Raw genomic sequence first — 23374 nt, forward strand, 5'->3', positions numbered from 1 at the left:
CAAGCTAATATTTCTCAACCGTTAGATCGATAACTTAGCTTGTTATACACAATTGAAATGCACGCTTCTAGGTTTGTTAACCGTACCCAAACGTATGCACTTGTTAGTTCAATAATAGTTAACCAAAGGTTAGCCATATGAGCATTTCATATCAACCATGTTCTTCTTCACCATAACTAGTTCACATGACTCAAATGAATTAGTTAGAGAGTTGTTCAATTGCAAAGAATTCTTATGTAACTACACAAGACACAATTGAAGCAAAGATGATTTGATTCACTCGAATCGGTTCATGAACTTTTATAGCCACGGTTTGCAAACTGCATTCCTTAGTCTTCTTAAGTTTAAGTTCAGAAATCAGCTTCAGATATATAACCTTCTTAAGTTCGCAGACTTGGTTCGTGGACTTAAGTTACCGGGCAGAGTTTACAAAATCCAGCAGAAATTCTCGGGATGAGAACTTCGTCGGTTCGCGGACTTAGCATCACGTACTAGTTTGTCAACTCCAGCAGAAATTCTCGGGTTTGAGAACTTCGACAGTTCGCGGACTGAGTTCGCGGACTTGGCTCACTCCATTCTTCTGGTTTCTTGATCAACAAAGTTCGCAAACTTTGGTTCAAGGAATAAGACTTATACATAAATGTGTTTCCACAACAATGCTTATGTCCATATTGGTTATGTAATGTAAACTCTCATTCCAATCATTGAAACATTCTTCGTCAAAGCAATTTTCAAAGTGATTGAAACACATCATGACTTTCGTCACTAGGTAAAGATAAACTTGGTCGAAGCGAAAAGCTTACCAACACATATTTCGAGATATAAATAGGCGAGGTATACTCGGCTCGAAATACCAACTGTGTATAATGAAAGTGTATATATAGCACACGACTTTTTCTCTCAAGAAGTAGGAGATATAATAGATAGACTTTTGAGTGATAGATAAGTTCAAGTCTTCACATACCTTTTTGTCGAGAAGTTCCACCGGTTCCTTGAGTAGTTCTTCTTCTTGTATGATGAATCGCCAAGAAGTCCTTGAGCTCAACTACTTTTTCTATCCTAGTCCGAGATTTAGCTGTAGTATACTAGAAATCAAGACTTATAGTTTTGATCACTAACATTGACAAACATGCTTGAGATAACAACGCATGCGAGTTCGACCGAGCAATGCTCTAACAATCTCCCCCTTTGTCAATTTTAGTGACAAAACTATCAATACATATGGAATACAAAAAAGATAATGAAACTTTAGTAGCTCCTATTCCACATGTCTAATTTTCAACGTTCCTTGAAATCTTCGTCATTTCCAAGTACTCTAATGATCCCATAGGTTGTAAGTTTAGCATCACCGTTGTTGAAGATCCGTAGCTATAATAATGAGAAAACATAATTCTCGATCATTGTTATACAATGTCATAGTATTATTACACAATGTCAAAGTTCAATTGTATCACAACTTCAACAATAATACTATGGTGATATGTATCACTCTCCCTTAGTCAATACTCCATCTCACATGGAAACCAATCCCCCTTACACAATGATCTGAAAACCATATGTATTTGTAGTGTGAACTACATATTAATTCTCCCCCTTTTTGTCAATAAAATTGGCAAAGGTACAAGAACGGGATCATAATGAAATTTCCGAAAGATACATTTCATGACTAAAAGAAAAAATACATACCAACTAATTTAGATGCAATCATAAAGCCGAAGCTAAATGCATTCATCAAGGAGTTTAAAGATACAAGATAACCCCTCTAAAATTCCCGCATACCCCTCAAGATATGATCATTAAGTACAAGTTCAAAAGAACTCTCCCCCATTTGATGTCATTCCCGAGAGAACAACAACGAGCGACCTTAATTTCAAAAGCAAAGAAGGATTTTTATTGGACACTAAAACCATAAGAGTGATTTTTATATCCAAAAACTCAATCAAATTAATCACAAGTAAACCCATGATTAATTTAATCGGAATACGCAACCAAATTAAACACAAAAGTGATCAATTTAATTGGTTATACTCAACATAAGTAAAATTACGGAGCTACGACTAAGTTTAACCATAAGGAATGATTAGCTTAACCGTTCATATACTCAACACAAGAAAAACTTATGGAGTAATAACTAAATAACCAAACAAGATGATTAATTTAGTTCATAATGCTCGACATATAGTACCTTACGGAGAAACAACAAAGCCAATACAAAATAATCAACTTGGTTTTTTAGTGCTCAACATAAGACACATTACGGAGCTTCACAGTATTACATAAAATATGGATCAGTAAAGATCAATATTGTGGAATACACAAGGATTCATTATATTTTCCATCACTATTCGCATAACGACATTCAATAGACATAATCCTTGCAAACAAAAGTTTTAACCTATCTTCCGCCAAAGATTGACAATATAAGCTTAACTTTTGGTTAAAGAATGAACGGACATTTGACAATTACAAAAGTTTTTAACCTATCTTCCGTCAAAGATTGACAATATAGGCTTAACTTTTGTAATTGTCAAAAGTCCATTCATTCTTTAACCAATACATGAATATCGATCATAAACGACTTTACTTTTGACAAGGTATGGGACAAACATAGTTCACGGACGTAAACACTAATATCCCATAACAAGTTGCAATATAACAAATCATAAAGATTAAATGCTGCAAAAACATCATCCTCCAAAAAAATTTAGAATTTTTTAAACCAAAAAACCTAAAAAAGAACAAGAAGATGAAAATAATAGATATGTATAGTCACAATCATTGCTATTCAAGCACTAGTTATTCTTCCAACTAAACCAAAAAGAAGACATACTAGGCAACAATGTCTTTGAGAAATTCTTTATCATTCCCGAACTCCTTGTCATCAACAACCATTGGTACATAAGGTTCGTGAAGATAGGAGTTGAATAAATAGACTTTTGAGTGATAGATAAGTTCAAGTCTTCACATACCTTTTTGTCGAGAAGTTCCACCGGTTCCTTGAGTAGTTCTTCTTCTTGTATGATGAATCGCCATGAAGTCTTTGAGCTCAACTACACTTTCTATCCTAGTCCGAGACTTAGCTATAGTAGACTAGAAATCAAGACTTATAGTTTTGATCACTAACATTGACAAACATGCTTGAGATAGCAACGCATGTGTGTTCGACCGAACAATGCTCTAACATCTGCTACCCGGGAGAACACCTCAGACCCTTGTATCTCACAGTGCACATCAACAGGCAACTGCTAAAGAGGGCTTTCATAGACGGGGGCCCGTCCTTAAACTTAATCTCGATGCACACACTGGAATTCCTATGCGTGCAAAAGTATGCCATCAGAATGCGAGATACAACGATGAATGGATTCGGAGGCCAGGCTCAGACATCCATTGGAATCGTCATCTTGGTTATGAGAGTTGGTCCCATCCGAGGGCCAACACCATTTTATGTACTAGAAGAGGATACTACATTCCATGTGTTACTAGGGCGAGGATGGCTATTTAATCATAAGGTGGTCGCATCAATGTACCACCAGTGTGTAAAGACTAACGTAGGCGGTAAGAAATCTCCGCTACGAGTAACCCCTTTGATCCATAGGAAGCATACATGGCGGACACAATCTTCTATGACGAGCCGAAAAATGAAGATGAGGTGCCAGAAGTACAACTCGTCCCGTTACCAAAATGGGGAGAGGAAGAAAAATCAGAGCCGACAAAGTCCGTATTCAGCCCGTTAAGACTGGTGTTCCCAGCAGAGAAGAAAAGTAAACAAGGGGAGCAACCCAGTTTTCAACGTTTATCCAAATCAAATGGGGGACATGTGTACCGCTTGTAGCAATTAACCGAGGGAGCACCCGCAAGCATGCAAGATCATGCCGACGTGACAATTAATGAAGCGGAGCCTCCCGATGAAAGCGCCGAACAAAGTTTGTCTGAACTCCCCTTACAACACGATTGATGATGAGGAGTTCCGAAGCCAATCGACAGGTACTACCACCAAAGCTGCCGAAGAACGAACACCATGAGATCTCATTATGGATGAAATGGAAGAAGTCGACATAGGAACGCAAGGAGACAAGCGCCCGATCATGATAAGTAAGAATCTAGACAGAGAAGAAAGGGATACCTTGATCGCGCTGCTTAAGGATTACAAAGATGTCTTCGCCTATGACTACGACGAAATGTCGGGTCTAGATAGAAACCTGGTGGTCCACAACCTCGGGGTATCACCTGAATTCAAACTTGTGAAACAAAGGAGCAGGGAATTTCCCAGGACCACTGCTCTCACGATAAAGGAAGAAGTAGAACGATTACTTAAAGCCAAGTTTATCAAGCCTATCCAACACCCCACTTGGCTCGTCAACATCGTTCATGTAACCAAGAAGAATGGGAAAATCAGGGTTGTGTGGATTATAGAGATCTGAACCGAGCTTGCCCGAAGGACGACTTCCCGCTACCAAACATCGACCTGACGCTCGATGTGACCGGAAAGAAGAAAAGGTACTCCTTCATGGATGGCTTCAGCGGATACAACCAAGTAAAGATGGATCATGCGGACGCAAAAAATACCGCCTTTCAAACCCCATATGGCAATTTTTACTATGTAGCGATGCCATTTGATCTGAAGAATGCCGGTGCCACGTACCAACGTGCCAAGACGTCCATATTTCACGATCTGTTGCATCGGGCGGTAGAAGTGTACGTTGATGACATCGTGGTTAAAACACAAGAAGCCGAGGATCACATCTCTCACCTGAAGACGGCCTTCGAAAGATGCAGGAAGTTCAAACTCAAAATGAATCCCCTCAAATGCGCCTTTGGGGTCACATCGGGAAAATTCTTGGGCTTCGTAGTGACCAGTGAGGGAACCCAAGTAGACCCGAACAAATTTGAATTGATCACGACGATGGCACCGCCAGCGAACACAAAAGAGCTACAAGCTTTCATAGGACGGATATCGTATATACGACGCTACGTACCTGATTTAGCGCAGCTGATGACCGCATTCCTTCCCTTACTGAAAAAGATATACCTTTTGTGTGGGGGAAATACAGTGTGTTGCGTTTGGAAAACTGAAATAATGCCTCATCAGCCCTAAAGTCCTCAGACCCCCGATGCGCGGAACCTCTATTTACCTCTACACGACGTTTACCAACTCATCTATAGACGCAGTCCTCGCGCAAGACATGGGGGGGGGGGGGGAGCTGTCACCTATCTATTACGTAAGCCAAGTCCCGCGAGATGCAGAATTAAGATACCCGCGTGTAGAACAAGCGTGCTTAGCTTTCATATACGCGACACAAAATTTGTGACCCTACCTCCTAGTGCACGAAACTATCGTGGTGGCAACGGCGAACCCGATAGCATATCTAGATTCGAAGCCTGTCCTAACAGGGAGAACCGCTCAATGGCTTATTCAATTATATGAATTTAAGCTCAAGTACCAACGGCCAAATGCATTAAGAGGACAAGTAATAGCCGACCTTATGGCCATGTTTCCAGGAGTAGGGGACGACGAGGTACATGAGTATATACCTGGAGAGGTGGTGGCCACGGACGTCGACAAACCTTTGACCATGTTCTTTGATGGGTCCTCCTACGGTATTGTAGGAGGGGCATGAGTAATCTTCGAAGCTCCACAAGGAGAATTGCTCTCGTACTCTTTCAAACTGGATTTTCCGTGTAGTAATAATGACGCCGAGTATGAAGCTTTGATTTTGGGACTCCGAATGGCAAATGAGCTTAATCTGGGGAGCATAGAAGTCAAAGGCGATTCCCGACTCGTAACGAATCAAGTAAACGACGACTTCTACGTCAAAGAACCTCACTTGGCCCCCTACCGAGCGGAAGCCCAAAGGTTGATGAGTCAAACAGGGTCGACTTTAGACCATACCGGCAGGGGTGGAAACAAACATGTGGATGCCCTGGCGACCCTGGCAAGTAAGGTACAATTAAATGGCGAAGAGGAGGGTACAGTCACGATACAAAGAAAAGAGTTGACCAGCACTTGGAAAGAAGACTTGTCCTTCGAAGAGGCGGACGACTAGAGGCAGGTGTAGATTGAAGACTTGACTCGAATGGACGAAGAGCGGGTGATTCCTACCCAGGCCTTGAAGCATTTTGTAATGATGCAAGGAGCCCTGTACTACAGAGCGGCCAGAGGGTCCCTCGCGAGATGTGTAAATAAAAGAGAAGTGAAAAAGTTACTCCAAGAATTACATGCGGAAACATGTAGGAAAACCGGCGCTGTTCACCTCTACAAAAAGCTTAAAAGGTTGGGCGTGTATTGGCCAAGCATGTCAGCTCAAGCGGCAGCACTCCAAGATAGATGCGCCGATTTCCAAGTTCCACCGCAACCCGCGGAAGTCTGCACAGTCGAGGAAGTAGACTGGAGACAGCCTTACATTGATTTCATCCAACACAGGAAGCTACCCAGTGACAGGCAGACATCCCTAAAAATCCAAAAGAAGGCAGCATGTTTCTTCATACACGAAGGTATTCTTTATCGCAGAAGTTATGGTAACGCCGCGCTACGGTGTCTGTCGAGTCAAGAAGCAGCTGAAGTCATGGCTCGATCCCACGATACAGAACATCAACGGATGCGGAAATTGTTCTTACATATTTATGAAGGAGGTTTCTACTGGCCAACCATGGAAGGTGATACCGCGGAGCACGTCCGAAAATGCTTACACTGCCAACCACATGGAAATTTGATCCAAGCTCCGCATGCTCTGCTACATAGCAGAGTAACACCCTGGTCGTTCCACAGTTGGGGGATCGACCTCATAGGGCCGATCAACCCAACATCCTCGAAACGTCATAAATACATAATAACCGCCATTAAGTACGCGTCCAAGTGGGTTGAAGCAATACCCCTCAAACATTACGCTGGTGCTACAATAGCCGCATTCATTAAAGAGCACATCATTTGTAGGTTCGGCGCGCCCATGATAATCAGGTCAGATAACGCTAAGTTGTTTGTGAACAAAGACGTGATCGACCTGCTCCGCCAATACAACACAAGGCTTCACACATCAACCCCTTATTACCCCAAAGGGAACGGGCAGGCGGAGGAAACAAATAAGACGCTCATACGCATCCTCAGTAGGACAGTGCATGATCACCATAGGGAATGGCACGAGCAGTTGACATTGGCACTCTGGGCATACAGGATTTCTAAGCGCAGTTCCACGGGAGCATCACCTTATTCGCTAGTCTATGGAGAAGATGCAATCCTACCCGCAGAAATAGCGATTCCATCTGCAAGGGTAGCAATGGCTAGCCACACCACACCAGATGAAATAAGCCGCTTCGCTCATTTAGACACCATAGAAGAAAGGAGAACACGAGCGGAAAGATTCGCAGAATCTTATAGGAGGCGCGCAGCGAACTACTATAACCAGAGCGTAAAGGAGAGAATGTTCAAGGTGGACGAGTTGGTCTTAAAAATCTCCCCACGCGTACAAAGAAATGCTAGTGCCGGCAAGTTCGCTGCAAATTAGGAGGGCCCGTTCACGATAAGGAAAGTGGCAGAAAGTGGATACTACAAGCTTTGACGCGTGAATGGAACCAAGGTCAAAACACCTATCAATGGAAAGTGGTTGAAATTTTTTTACGCATGAGTCACACCATGTAAACATCCGTCTTAAGCAATAAAAGTAAGTTGATGAAAGTGGTGTATTCACGAAAGGTCTCGGGACAGCCAATGGCACCTGATTGACTGACAAATTCACAAAAGGTCTCAGGAGAGCCAGAGGCGCCTGATTGACTGACAAATTCACAAAAGGTCTCAGGAGAGCCAGAGGCGCCTGATTGACTGACAAATTCACAAAAAGTCTCGGGACAGCCAAAGGCGCCTGATTGACTGACAGATTCACAAAAGGTTTCAGGACAGCCAAAGGCGCCCGATTGACTGACAAATTCACAAAATATCTCAGGAAAGCCAAAGGCGCCCGATTGACTGACAAATTCACAAAAGGTCTCAGGACAGCTAAAGGCGCCTGATTGACTGACAAATTCACAAAAGGTCTCAGAGAAGCCAAAGGTGCCAAACCGACTGACAAATCTACAAAAAGTCACAGGCTAGCCAAAGGCACCTGATCGACTGACGAATCTACAAAAGATATCAGGACAATCAAGGGCATCTGATTGACTGATAAATCTACAAAGACCATAGGACCCCGAAAACACCTAATGATTGACGGGAAGGCGCGTTTCACTAACGCCCGCCCCATCCACTACCCTTTCAATAAAAAAGAAGGGGGAGTAGGCGTGTTTCACTAGCGCTTACCCCACCCAACCCCCTTTCAATAGAAAAGAAGAAGAAGTGGGAGTTGGCGTGTTTCACTGCCGCCCATCCACCCAACACCCTTTTAATAAAAAAGAAGGGGGAGTATGCGCGTTTCACTAACGCCCACCCCACCCAACACCCTTTCAATAAAAAGAATAGGCGTGTTTCACTACCGCCCACCCCACCCAACACCCTTTCAATAAAAAGAATATGCGTGTTTCACTACCGCCCACCCCACCCAACACCCTTTCAATAAAAAGAATATGCGTGTTTCACTAACGCTTACCCCACCCAACACCCTTCCAATAAAAAAGGAGGGGGAGTAGGCGCGTTTCACTACCGCCCACCCCACCCAACACCCTTTCAATAAAAAGCAGGGGGAGTAGGCGCGTTTCACTAACGCCCACCCCACCCAACACCCTTCGATTAAAAAGATGGGGGAATAGGCGTGTTTCACTAACGATTACCCCACAAAACACCCTTTCAATAAAAAAAGGGGAGGGAGTAGGCGTGTTTCACTAACGCCGCCTCATACAACACCCTTTCAATAAAAAAAAGGGAGTAGGAGCATTTTACAAGGCTGATTAATTTTCTTTTACCAGCGGTCACCCCCCATAAAAGAGGAAAGGAGTATGCATACCCCTCTCAAGAAAGAAATGCGATAGAGAAGGAGTAAGCGCATTCAAAAAAAAAGAGAAGGGGAAGAGAACAATACTTCAATTTAAAAGAAAAAACTGTTCATACCGATTCAAAACAAACACAAAAGGAAACAAAGTCAAAAAAAATCTCTGCGAGGGATACGCAATCTAATCAGCCATTAACACCCGACAACGAGTAATATCCGCATCCAAAACTTCCACCATCAAACGCCCGTCATCACACTGGGCAGTAGCCAAACGAAGATCCTGATCAGCTTCATGCACTAAATGATTGATGTCTTGAATAATTTCACCCTCAGCCCCGTCTCCACGAGAAAGCGAAAGAGTATCCTCATGTCCATCGTACTCTTTACGAGCTTTATATTGACGGATCAACCGAAGTGTCCACAACAAACCCGCTTCCTCTTTCAGAACCAATAAACGAGCCAAATCGTCCTCAAGATAGGGGTGACATACGAGCGTAGAATCGGCCGCCAAGGTCAGAGCATGCCCGAGAAGCGGCAAGGCTATCTGGTCGGAAATCCAGAGATGACAACAGGAGATGGCGCAATCTATAGTAGCCCGCCATCATCACATAATCTTCGAATAGTTGATTTACCGCATCACGAGCGGTAGTAGCCTCGTCCAGCGCTCGTCGAACCTCTAATGGAACATGACCTGATAGGTCAGCTCGCCGAGCAGTCTGATATGCCTCATCTCGTAACCTAAAATTCTCGCGCTTGGCATCTCTATCCAGCCTCCTCTGCTTTGGAAGCTCCTCGATTTCAGACTTCACAAGCAAAAGTCTCTTCAATTCACAGCGCCTGAATCTCGCCGAAACCAACATAGGAATAGGCGCCAAGGATAACACATACCTGTGAAGAGAGCTAGCCATGCATGCATATACTGATCAGGAGAAAGATGAGGAAAATCAAGAAGAAACCGGTAAGCATACTAGAGAGAAGAACCATATATAAAGGCAAAGGGCGTAATTCACGATGCAGTTACCACTCCCCTCCCCCTCTTTCTCTTTACACGTGGAGACACGTGTCAATACACACCAACAATGAAGTATAGGGGATAGTGATTCCAGGGTAGTCCTGAGGCACCTCCCAGAGAAAAGGTAAGCTCGAAACACACCCTGGGACCTCGATAACTAAGAAGTTAATATGGTAACGTCTACAAGACAAAGGGGTAGAGAAAGTAACAACAAGGAAGAAAAGCCTCACACCAAACTATAAATAACACCAAAAATCCACAAGAGGAAGTCCCAAAACAAACGCGCAGAGAAAAACTAGCAAGAGTGACATCAAGTAATAAAACTACAAGTAACAAGTGAAATAAGTTGCCCCAAAGTGACGTGCAACCTTAGCCAACTACCAGCTCACGACAACGGGCAATGTCCATATCCACGGCCTCGGCCATCAGACGCCCCCCATCATACTGAATGACAGCTTGAGATAATTCCCAGTCATCCTCGCTAATCAATCTACGGATATCTCGCACGACTTTACCCTTGCCCCTGCACCACGAACGAGCTCCAGAGTGTCTTCGTGTTCGTCACGTTCCCTATGAGCTTTGTCTAAGCGAGCCTGCCTTAAAGCCCATAGCGCCTCCACCTATGCTTTTAACACCAGTAAGCGCGCGAGTTCATCCCTGGGATAGAGCAAGTTTACGAGCGCCGAGACAGCCGCTATGGACAGGGTGTAGCCAGGAAGCCGCGAAGTTACTTGATCAGAGGGTGACGAACGACAATCAACGATGACATGATTTATAGTTGCTGCCATTGATGAGGACTCCGTGAAAAGCGAACTAGCAGCATACCGAGCTGTAACAACATCATCTAAGGCGTGTTGGATGGCAAATGTCATATGTCAGGTCCTCTGAGCCGTTTGATGTACTTCATAGGTTCCGCGAACTGGGCATGCATGAAATCCCTATTCACTAACTTGTGCTCACAGAGCGCCTCAACTTCGACCTTCACTAACAGCAGACGCTCCAATTCCGCCTCTTTGAACATTGAAACCAATGCGGGGACATGCGCTAAGGTCAAAACGTACCCATGAAGAAAATGAGTCATCTAAGTAGAATATCCTATAAGAAGAAACAAAGACAGAAAAAAGAGTGCTCGAAACGAATGATTGGGTGGAAGGAATGATACCTTTATATAGAGAAGATCACCATAAATGACACGGTAACCGCTCCGCCTCTTGCGACGCGTGGTTATTAAGAATGTAGAGTAATTTGACTATCGTGTCATCTAACAATTAACCCAATAGTCAGGGGACTAATGTTGATACATGAAAAATATTACCCCTTAGCCAGGCTAGTGTGCCCTTAAAAGGGAGGCAAACCCAACATGAGACATGGGGACTGAAGCCCAAATCCACCAAGAAAGTATCCATGAAATGAAACGGACAAGGGAGGAATTAAGAGGGAAGAAAGAGGTTTTATTAGAGAAGGGATGACATTAGTAGTAACTAACGGAGTTTAAGATACATGGGATGATGTCATGAAAGGAAGGGCTTTTGGAGAGTCTATATAAAGATGGACAAGGTACAATGGAAAGACAACTCTCTCTCTCTCTTACTATTCTTAGAAAACTGAGGTCATTTGGCTAGCTAGGACGGGTAGAACCTCGTACCTAAATTCACCCCTCAACATCGGGAAAGGTTAAAAGACCTCATGGGATATCGTGCTGGAAAATGATTGCTTCTAATGCACATTTGATAAGTATCAACTCTGTCCTTATAGTTCACTCAGGAAAGGATATTGCTTTCTGGAATGATGTTTGGTGTGGTAACACATCCCTTGCCTCTGATTTCCCATAACTCTATTCATTATCCAGTAACAAGGCCTCAAAGTTAGCAGATATGATAACATCAAATGGAAATTGGAATTTCAACTTTAAAAGGAATCTCAATGCTGAGGAAACAAATTTTTTGGCTTATTTTTTGCACAAAATCGGTAATTACCCTCCGGTGTTAGACAGTCTACCAGACACTAGATGCTGGTCCCTTCAGAGCTCCGGTATTTTCACCATTAAATACCTTTATGCTAGCTTGGTTGCGGATTTTGGTGTTCAAGATTTTCCCGACAACTTTGTATGGAATAAATCAATCCCTCCAAAAGTAAATTGTCTAGTCTGGTGCGCAATTCATGAGAAGCTAAACACCATTGTATTATGCAGATTAAAGGAATCAACATCTACAACTCTTGTGTCCTCTGTGGTGATGACACGGAATCACAAAATCATATCTTTCTTCACTGCAAGATAGCACACAGGATATGGTCTATGGTTTTGCCGAGTAATTGTTGGTCTTGGGTTTTGCATGGGAGTATGAAATTGTGCCCTTCGATTTGATCTTATGATTTTGCTTGGGAGTATGAAATTTTGCCCTCGGATTTAATTCTTGTGAGTCAAAGATTAGGGACGGGTCATTACAGAAGTGACGGGAAAATGAAATTGTGCCCTTCGATTTAGCAGCCGAGGAGTTCAAATTGATCCCATTATCGCCAACACCACCACTAATTTCTCGCCATAATAATGAACTCGAATTCGACCAGGGACGGACCTGTGAGAGGACTAACTCGGGCTTTAGTCCGGGTAGCCCTCTGGTCCGTCAGTGTAGAAAAAATCAAAATGAATTTTTTTTAGGATTGGCTACCGCTTTTAGCCAAGGTCAAAATGAATTTAAGTCGACTCTTGGGTCCGTCCCTGAATTCGACGCACTTTCTCCTTAAGGTTTGGGAGGGTATTTTTGTTATGTTCATAGAGAGGTAGAGAAAAAAAAAATTATTCGCCATAATAATCATCCGAGACAGAGCATTCAAGCAATTCCTCAAGTGTGTAGCCTTGTTTCGCTTAAAGCATTAGGAGAAAAATCCGAGAGATAAAGATAATTAATTTATGTAGGCACTCACTCTAAAGATACTCAACAAGTTACCATCCAAATCTCTTCTTGAAATAAAAATTAGCAGATGCTGAATCTAGGACGATTACCATCTAAAGACTCGTAAGTTATTCTTTATTTTTGAGGATAGTCGGTAGTTGATTATCAAACGATAACTGGAGTGTTTGTTTTTCCAGATAGAATACTTTGGTCAGTGGACTCTTTTTTCTTTTATTCTTAATAATTATTTCTTTCGGTACTTTTGTGAATACAGGGGTTGGAGGGGAGCCAGTCTAGTGCAAGGGTGTGCACTTGTACCCCTTGTCCAGTTGGTTCGAAAGCCTAATTCAGACCCAATTTTTTTTTAAATTATAATCACAAGCCTAATTTTACTTGTTTGCATCTCCTAAAATAATTTGCATACCCCAATGCAAATTTTTGCACCCCTAACTAGAAACCTTGGCTCCGCCCCTGGTTGAATAGCATATGGTTGGTATGTGACCATGGCGACGCTTATGTTATGTGCTGTTGATTCCTTGTAAATCATATAAACTCTTGGCAACAATTTGGGGACATTTTGCTTTTTGGGTGCTAAAATGCACAATATTACTTCCACTGGGTGCATCAACCAGTTTTCCATTGCCAAATTTAGATACAACGTGTTTCCAAATATCGAGTTCCCTTCAGTTGAAGTCGGCTATTTCTCGATATTCTCTTTACTTTCTGCTGCAGTGCTGTTTATCCAATAAACAACCTGACACAGCTATTATGAACACAAGTAACTTCATCATGGATTGGTTTTGCGAGATATATGCAGGAGTGTAATGGAAAACTTCATCCCTTCAAACTTGGATAAGCCCAATTTAGAAATGGCATACTCCCCATTGGCACATCTAGTTCAATTCTTGTTCTTCTTCCTTTCACCGCAGCTCTTACTTGTGTTAATTCTTATATAGGTCAAGAAGTATAATAATGAATCGCCTTCGTTTTCATTTACGGATGAGATGAAGTTGTAAAAATTCTTGGAGAAATTTAAATCCCATTCAAGCCCTATCATGTGATCATGGGCTGCAGGCGTCCCTTGACAAACTGAAGTCATCATTTTAAATACAGTAGTCCCACATTCCTCATCGAGAGAGAATCACATCTCTGTAAGTAATGTCAGAAACCAACTAACCATCGAGCAATGATATCACAAGCGCACATGTGGATAGGGTTCCCATTAACTTCAGATCCTCTGAAGATGAAGATACTGCGCGATAATGAGCTCATTTTTTTGCTTGCCTGGGGGCAGATGCCCTGGTTACTCTTTTTTTTTTTTTTTTTCAAAGTTGGCAAGTTGTTAAATTGTTGCCAAAGACAACAACATAAAAGAAAACAATAACATGGATTTTACTTTATTTTGATCACTAATTCTTCCTTCATCTATACTTGTGTTTCTTCATCCTATTCGTGTTGTATGATGCTACTCAAATCCAAGGTGCTGTTGAAACTGATATGAAGGCACTCAACTAGTTAGTTTTTTCTTCAGCTAATTCCCTCTCCAGCAAAAAGCTTCAATTTCCTCATCTTCACTTCTCAGTTCATCCTTCAATTGTTGTACTTTCGTTTCCAAATCCTGAATCCTTTTCTGATCAGCACTTGCTTCAGCTTCTAAATGTTAATGAGTATATCAAATCTTCTCTTTAATTTCCTCAGTGTCATCTCTCTTTGCTTTTTAAAATCTTCTCTTTAATCTGTTCAGCAGTCTTCTCTTTAAGCAGTAATGGATCCATTACCGAGTGCTTTTAAAAATCAATTCCTTATGGATTCCGAGTATTAAGATGGAAGATTAAAGAGAAGATTTATTAAAGAGAAAGTGCTGATGGAAGATGTTTGGGCAGAATCAAACCACTGAGTAATTTCTCGCAGACAAAGTAGCAGTCTATTTTAATGTGTTTAGTTCTTTCATGAAAGACATGATTTTGGGCAATATGAATTGCCGCCTAACTATCACAAGAGACAATAATAGTGAGTTTACATGGAATAAGTATGTCCCTGAAAAGATATTTTAGCCATTGTAGTTCAGCCGTCAAATTCGCAAGAGCACGGTACTCGGCCTCAGCTGATGACCGAGCAACAGTTGGTTGCTTCTTGGATTCACAATTTGTTGGTTGCTTCTCTTAAATCACGACTTGCATCCCATTTCTCCATCAAAGACTTGGATAAATTGCAGTATTTTTAAGGCATAGAAGTTTCTAGATCTCCAAAAGGAATTTTTCTATGTCAACGAAAGTATACATTGGATATACTAAAAGACTCTGGTCTCACAGGTGCGCGAGTTTCTTCTTTTCCTATGGATGCACATTTGAAATTACGTGGTGAAGATGGCGAAGCTTTGCCTGATCCTACTATTTAGCGTCGATTAATTGGGCGTCTACTGTATCTTACAGTAACACGACCAGATATCACATACGTTATGAATTATCTGAGTCAATTTATGCAACATTCCCACACAACCCATCTTGATGCTGCTCATCATGTGCTGAGATACTTAAAAGGCACAATTGGCCATGGATTTTAAAAGAGAAATTACAGATTGCTTCTTTAAGCTTTTAAGTTTATTCGCTTTATCAGTAACGGATGGTGCAACAGGAGCAACAGGGGCAGCAACAGAAGCCAAAGCACGAGAATCTGACTTTGATGCATCTTTCGGATAACCATTCAATTTCCAACAAATGAGCCTCGTATGGCCATGTTTGTTGCAGTGATCACAAAATGGTCTCTGGCGTTTGTTATTGCTGCTGGTGGCACCATTGTTGTTGTTGGGAAATGGTCGGCTGCTTCTAGAGTCATGGCGGCTTACATTCAAAGCTGCAGATTCCACATTGTGCACAACCAAGGAATTGAGTCCCTGTTGTTCCTCTTCCTGACGAACAAGGTTGTACAACTTCGCAGCAGAGGGTAATGGCTTGGTGACAAGGAGTTGACTTCTCAAGTTTGAAAAACGACTTTGGAGACCCTGCAAAAATTCCATTGCACGATCTTGGTTGTTTTGTTTAATATGAGTCTTACCTGCATGACAGATGCATGGTGTGGGAGGCCTGAAAGGGTCCAACTGATCCCGAAGAGTTTTTAGCTGAGTGAAATACTGAGCAACAGTATTGTTCTCTTGTTTCAAATTCGAGATGGCTTGCTTGATGGCATACATCTTAGTTGCATTAGACTGTGCAAAGCGACTCTTCAGATTCATCCACATCTCATGTGCAGTATCAAAGGACATGATGTTGCGACCAATCTCTGGTTCACAAGAGTTGCAAACCCAGCTTCCAACGAGATCATCACAACGCTGCCAATAAGGAATATCTGCTGGTTTTGTTGGTTTGTCGATTGTACCATCTATATATCCTGTCTTTGCCTTAGCACTCAAAGCTTTTCTCATCCCTCGTACCCAAGTGCCATAGTTCTCACTTGAAAGAACTGGTTGATAAAGAACGGTGGTGGGATTGTCGGCGGGATGTACATAGTATGGACTATCTGGTTGAAGATGTGGGTTTTCATCAACAACTTTCTTTCCTTTTTCTGAGGATTCTGGAGTTTTTGAAGGTGGAGTGTTCGCACCGTCTCCCATTGTCTGGAGAATTGGATGTTTGTAGGGTTTAGGATTTAACCTAGGGTGATTGTAGGATTTTGGATCTAACCTAGCACGATGTTACCATAAAAGAATTTAGAAGACAGTGTATTTTGGTTTCACAACTGTGAAGATTTTTGTTCCATTCAATGCTATATATAGTTACAATTTACAATAGGGTTTACAATAAACCAGGAGAACAAAGACTAAGTAAAGATAAATCATAGCTAACGAAATAAACTACAAATCTGGAAGACTAAAACTTATTTGTTGCAGTGCTATAAAACAGGAAGACTAGAAGATATTGTTACAATGCTGGTGCAGTGATTGTAGTGGTACGAATATATGACACATATATCGTTAATACTTTTCCAATCACTGAAATCTTAATGAGTATATCAAACTTCCCTTTCAGTTTGACAACATTATATCCCATGATCAAGAAGGATTTGAAGCAAAAAGTATTCGCTTCCATTTGTGTAGAGGTCTTCCTTCTGTGTACTGCAGGTGTAGAGGTTGTGCTCTTCTTAGCAGTACTTCAATTGGATGGATGTGATGTGCAAAGAGGATCAGTCTGTGAGTCCTTTAGAAAACAAAAACCTAAATGACACATGACTAGATGTGGTTGAATATCCCACAAAGGGGATTCAGAAATTCTCGAACCTGCGACCTTCCAAAGGTGTACATTTATGGTTCACTCACTCTCCCAAGGGGATTCAGAAATAGCTATACCTCATTTCATTTCATTTCTTAGTCCCACAGCGACGACACCGCGAAATGGAGTGTGGTATTTAGGAAGCGGAATCGGGAAACTGGTCACGACCTTACTTGAACAGGATCTGTTCTATAGGCTCGTACCTCTGTAGCTTCCCAAAATTTTTTCTTAATTTTTGTTCTGCTCTCCTTCACCAACGGGGTAATATTTAGAAGAACGCACATTTAGTGGTGGTCTCCGAAAATCAAATCGAGGACTACTAAGTTGAATTGATTTGGATAGCAAGTGATAACCCATGAACGCGAGCAAGGCGCTCGATTCATAAGGTGGGTGGCAGCATTCTATTTATATTAGGATTCTTGAATTACATTTGGAAATACAAAAATAAGAGAGTAATTCAAGATTTATTGGCATCTACAGAATTTTTGTCGCCAATCTCTACAGTATAAATTTTGACTATTGATTCCTTGTTTAAAATTAGCCACACAAATTGACTCATGTGGCTTGAAGATAAGATATGAAAAGGCCAAAGATAAGAAATACCAAGAAACATTTCTTCCAATAAGACAAGTGGTGGTGGTGTTTACTCAAAAGAGATCGATGGTGGTGGTGTTGGGTTCCATTCATCATCAGTTCATCACTAAATCCACCATTATAATCTCAGCAAACATTTCTTCCTCTTCTTCTGTGAACAAGTCACAGAGATTGATCCTCACAAGGCGGAAGTCGTCCATATTAGCTACTTCCACAATCTTATCTTCTTTTCTACATTTGGCATCTTTTCAGTTGGCAAATGCTCGAGAAGAAGAAGCACCTCAGCGCCAAGAAGAACGGGTCGTTCAGGTATTCGAAGAAGCTTCACCTTCAGTGGTTTTTATCAAGGACCTTGAATTAGTTAAAATCAGAAGCACAAATAATGAGGAAGTTCTTACAAAAGAAGAAGAGGAAAGTGCGAAAGTTGAAGGGACTGGTTCTGGTTTCATATGGGATAAAAGTGGACACATAGTGACCAATTATCATGTCATAGCTAAGTTGGCAACTGATACAACTGGACTTCAGCGTTGCAAGGTATTTCTTGAAGATGCACATGGCCAGAAGTTCTCCAAGGAAGGAAAACTTGTTGGTTTTGATCCCACGTACGATTTGGCGGTTTTAAAAATCCAAGGAAATTTCGATCTCAAACCTGCTCTTATTGGTACATCTGGTGATTTACGTGTGGGACAGAATTGCTTTGCCATTGGAAACCCTTACGGATATGAAAATACGCTAACTACCGGGGTAGTGAGTGGATTGGCAAGGGAAATACCTTCTCCAAATGGTAGCTCCATTCGTGGAGCTATACAGACAGATGCTGCCATTAATGCAGGTAATTCAGGTGGCCCGTTGATTAATTCATACGGTCATGTGATTGGAGTGAATACATCGACTTTCACTCGCAAAGGAAGTGGACAATCCTCGGGGGTTAATTTTGCAATACCGATTGACACAGTTGTCAGAACTGTACCTTACCTCATTGTTTATGGAACACCTTACAGTAATAGGTATTGATTCAATCACTACACTTTTTTTTTTGTACCAGTTAGCCATACAACAAAAGCTTACTAGAATGTTTGATTACACATTAATGGATTTTCAGAGTGAATATATGTTCTGCTTGTGTGTACCACAAAAAGCATAGGCATTTGGCGCAGAGATGCATTACATTTTTTCCCCTCTATAATCAAATCTTCGTAGGAAGAATTTATCAGAAAAATGGAAATAAATTTTTACCTTTGGCTCATTCCAGTCCTGAACTTGCTCTTGCAAGGAAGGAAGGAAATTCCACACCACCTGATAACTGTTTATAAAGCAATCCCACGCACACTTGCCTGGCTGTAGTACAATGAAGTAGAAGATGATCAACTGGTTCCTGGTAGTTGTTGCAGAAGCATCACATTGTATTTGGCAGACCACACCCTCTTTTATTGAGATTATTCACAGTGGGAATGGCATTTTGTATTGCGCACCAAATGAAGAATTGCACCTTGAATGGGACATGCTTTTTCCATATACATTTGTAAGAAACTGCAGTAGTGTATTGTTGTAGATCTGTGAGCCACTTATAACAGTTTTCTGTAGCGAGTCTGTCTCCCGCATCACCCGGAGTTGGTGGTATACCCAAAGAACAATGCAGATTTACCAGTTTAGCCAACTCCAAAGTATTTGGCTGTTTTTCCAAAGTGATGCTCCATTAATAATCATACATTTAGCTGAAGGCTGCTGCTTCTTCTAAGGATTGCAGAGATTGTACATCGAATGTTTTGAATATTTGTTTTAAAAGGTGGGTAGGGATCAGATCGGTAACAAATGGGAGTGCCCATATTGTCGTAACCAGGCTTAGGCTGGACACCCAATTCTCACATAGAATTAGGTGAGTTTTGACCACCTCATCATTTCCCGTTATCTGCCCGAAGGATCATGAGTTTAACTGGGGTATATGCCATCCTTATTTATAAATCTCATGTTGGCATTCCCTCCTACGTGGTCACCAATGTGGGACTATTAATAAAAAATTTACAAGAGATTGATAGAAAAACAACCTAGTTTGATTGGGGGCCATAACTTCCAATTGGGGGCCATGGAATTTTGTTCGCCCCCCAACAGGGGTGTAAATATCGCAATATGAATATACTATTTTATCCTTCACTAATTGAAAATCAGTTTCACTAATTAACTACCCTAATTAAGGCTCCTAATCTATATACCCTAATTAAATCAAAGAGAAAATCAGTTTCTCTTTTATCTTCATCTTCCTCTCCTCCCTTTCTCTTCTCCACCTCCACCATTAACGACTCCACCTCCACCGAGGAAAATTCTTCGAACCGATTCATCGCGTAATCGTCGATGATAAAACTTTAATCGACGATTAACTTCTTCTACAAATATGGCTAAAACAAAGCAAACCGCTCGCAAAGCACTTCAAATTCCTAATCTTGTAGATGCGGTGAATGCAAAGGTGTACGTGCGAAGAGCTCCTGAAGCAAGCAAATCGAAACCCAAAAAGGGAATGGCTCCAATTAGAGGGTACGTGAACTTAAACCCACCTCCTATTTGATGTTTTGGTTGTTTTTTGATTGTGTAATTGAGATTGGTAACTGAAAAAATATAAGTTACAGAGTGAGAGTCGTTAGCATCGAAGAAATAATACCCTAACGACTCTTACATTGCATGTTTTTTCTATGAAAAATCGTTAACCTGTTAGTGTAAATATGACGACCCTTGTTCTGCTACTTCGACCTTTTGTGCCCTAGAATAGAGTCGTCGCCATATTAGGTTGAAGATGACGACTGTAGTTTGACGACCCCAAATTAGTGTGTAACGACTCTGGGTTGAACTTGAACTGCCTTCTGTTGGAGAAAACGATAGAGTCGTCAGTAGTATATAATCCCTAGACTAGAGTCGTTAGGAATCTATAATCCATAGAGTCGTCATCTCTTTTAAAGGGTCGGCAGTTACTTGTTTGACGACCCAAGTTTAATCTTTAACGACCCTTTAAGGACCAAAATCATCCTCATTGTCCAATTTTTGCAAAGAGTCGTTACCTGAAAACGAAAGACAAGAAAACGAAAGACAAGGTTGAAATCACGATAACTCCTCCTTCGAAACCTCCCTGCAACAATAAATACTTACTTGCCGGTCCATTGCGCGGAAGAAGGCCGAGTGAGGTATCATTTTCTATCACCGGACCAAGAGACAAAGGTAATGAGTTGTCTGATTCGTCAGAATCAGACACTCCTGTTGTTTCAGCTAACACTAGTGCTGAAGAAGAAGATGAACAAGAAGAAGAGCAAGTAGAGGAGGAACAGGGTGTAGAACATGAGATACAAGAAGAAGAGATTCAAGAAGAAGAAGAGTAACAAGAAGAAGAGAAAGAAGAGGAGGAAGAGGGTGAAGGTAATGGTAGTGGTGATGCTGAGGATGATGGTAATGAGGAGGAACAACATAAAGGTAATAATGGCGGTGATGATAATGATGATGAGGAGGAAGAGAATGAAGGTAATAATGATGAAAAGGATAAAGGTGGTGATGATGGTAAAACCACTGTTGAGGATGAGGAAGAGAATGCAAAGGCGAAAAATCCGGTAAAGAGGGTTAAGAAGGATGGAACAGATATTGCACCCAGTGCGAGACACGTTCCCGCTACTCATTTGATGTTGCCTCCTCTGCGAGGTGGTAAACTTAGAGGAGAACCTAGAGATGGGGGCAAAGTTCTATTTGGATATCCTGGATCTTGGGCTCATTGCATTAGTGAGACAATCGTAAGAATCCCAAATTTGCTTGCTATTTGATTAGTTGGTGTTAACTTGTTTATGTTTTGTTTTTTAAATACGTGTTTTTTTATGTTTTGTAGGATCATAAGGATGCCGCACGTCTTTTCCGGCACCAATCTTCTTTCAAGAAAATGGAGTTGTGGCCGCTAGAAGGTGAATGTACAAGAGTTACAGATTTGGTTGAAAACTCAGGTTTGTACAATGCCGTTCTGAACTCTGTGATTGCGTATGACAAGGTCGCAGTATCTAGTTTCTGCGAAAGGTATCACGCTGAAGTCGACACATTCCAACTTCCTTTTGGTGAGATGGCGATAACTCCTTATGACGCAGAACAAATATTAGGGTTGCAAGTCGAAGGCAAATCAACCGGTGAGAAGTTCAAGAGAAGGCCTAGTTGGGAAGACATCTATACATGGACCAAGAACTTGTTTGGATGGGATTCCGAGAAGACTAATGGGCTTTTCAAGAAGGGACCTAAGTACCCGAAGAAAGAGTTCAAACTTGTAGATATTAGGAACATGTTTTCTGTGACAGAAAAGAAGGAAAAAGAAGGAGGTCTCTCTGATATGGAATGTCGCTATGCGGCGGCTGGGTATTTGTTGTATGTCCTTGCGTCGGTTATATTTCCTGACAGCAAAGGTAACCGGGTGAGCGCCGACCTTCTTCAGCTTTTGGATCCCTTGGAAGATGTGAGAAATTACTCTTGGGGGACTGCCATAATTGCACACCTGAATGGTCAGCTTTCTCAGGGATCTCGCAAACTAACTTCTCAAATTAATGGGAATTTGGCTCTAATCCAGGTATTTGGATTGATGAAAGTTTTCTTATTTTTGTACATTTTAAAAATTGAATTATTTATGTTTATTTCATTGGTTTCTATAGGTGTGGATTTATGATCATTTCCCATCACTGATCAAAGATAATGAAGATGTGGAACTCAACCCATAATGGAGCAAAGGTAGTCCAACGGGAACCAAATACTTGTTCACTGGTTCTCAAGATAGAGAACAAACTGATGCGTTAATACAAATGCGTCAAAAAATTGACAACATCACGGCTAAAGAGGTAGTCTTCAATCCGTACAAGAATAATAGAGTTGGCGCAATGGAAGATGTCGTGTATTACCATGGCCCTTTATTTCACCCTAACGGTTTTTCAATGTACAATCCGATAAGAATCACGCGTCAACTTGGTTTTATTCAAGATTCACCCGATGAGGATTATGTACCTTCGTTCAAGCACAAGTTGGAAAAGTGCGAGGCTGACAAAGCGGGTATAAAGGTGGCTTATGAACCTGAAGTTGATGTCAAGCATTGGAATGATAGACACTCTAGGCTTGTAGACATCTCATGGTGGGTGCATGCGCATGAAGGTCATGAGGCAACACCAGATTACGTCGAATGGTATGAAGGCTTCTCCCATGGTAGGGTGACATGGGTAGATCCGACTCCAGGTAGGAGGACCAACAGAGCATCCACCTCTTCTTCTTCTCAAGTCGACAGTAGAGATGCTACTTCCATTCTGACACTAGTGGTGAGTATTTAATTTTGTAATTGTGTTATTCATCTGCATATAAGAGATTTAACGATTCATGTTAGTGGTTGCATTTATTTTTGAATTTAACTCAACCAAATGTGGTTGAGGCAGTTTGGTCGCTCCATTCTATATATAGAGGCTCATACCTCACCTATTCCATATCAAAACCCTAATTATCAACCTCCTCTTCTCCTTCTCATTTAATTACCATTTAAGAGCAAAAAAAAGAGAAACATCATGACTCCATTCACTAATGAAGAGAATTGTGTCATTACAAGAGCTTGGAAAACAGTCACTAACCACTTTGAAAGTCTAGAAAAAGATATTGATGAAACATCGGATGCTTGGTGGAACCGCGTATTCATCTTTTTTGTGGCGTTGGACG

At 41.5% G+C, this 23374-nt stretch overlaps 1 protein-coding gene and 1 non-coding gene across 3 annotated transcripts; one reads left to right on the forward strand and one right to left on the reverse strand.

Moving 5' to 3' along the window:
- Positions 1-17678: 17678 nt before the first annotated feature.
- Positions 17679-19395, forward strand: LOC113316780 (protease Do-like 5, chloroplastic). 2 transcript variants are annotated; one of them, XM_026564930.1, is made up of 2 exons: positions 17679-18684; positions 18780-19256. In XM_026564930.1, exons 1-2 carry the CDS (start codon positions 17744-17746, stop codon positions 18988-18990), a joined length of 1152 nt encoding a protein of 383 aa, XP_026420715.1. In that variant the 5' UTR covers positions 17679-17743; the 3' UTR covers positions 18991-19256. The 2 variants fall into 2 exon arrangements, with proteins under 2 accessions (XP_026420715.1, XP_026420719.1); XM_026564934.1 differs by having other exon boundaries at positions 17680-18684; positions 18930-19395.
- A 75-nt stretch (positions 19396-19470) lies between these two features.
- Positions 19471-19581, reverse strand: LOC113342082. Its single transcript, XR_003356393.1, has one exon. It is a non-coding gene; the product is annotated as a small nucleolar RNA Z279/snoR105/snoR108 (small nucleolar RNA).
- Between the last annotated feature and the right edge of the window lie 3793 nt (positions 19582-23374).

This window comes from Papaver somniferum, chromosome 1, assembly GCF_003573695.1.
Source record: "Papaver somniferum cultivar HN1 chromosome 1, ASM357369v1, whole genome shotgun sequence".
Taxonomy (NCBI): Eukaryota; Viridiplantae; Streptophyta; class Magnoliopsida; order Ranunculales; family Papaveraceae; genus Papaver; species Papaver somniferum.

Coding starts and splice junctions, on each gene's coding strand:
- LOC113316780 (XM_026564930.1), top strand. CDS start 17,744: ATGGTGGTGGTGTTGGGTTCCATTCATCATCAGTTCATCACTAAATCC. Junction 18,685..18,779: donor GGAACACCTTACAGTAATAG/GTATTGATTCAA, acceptor ATGGATTTTCAG/AGTGAATATATGTTCTGCTT.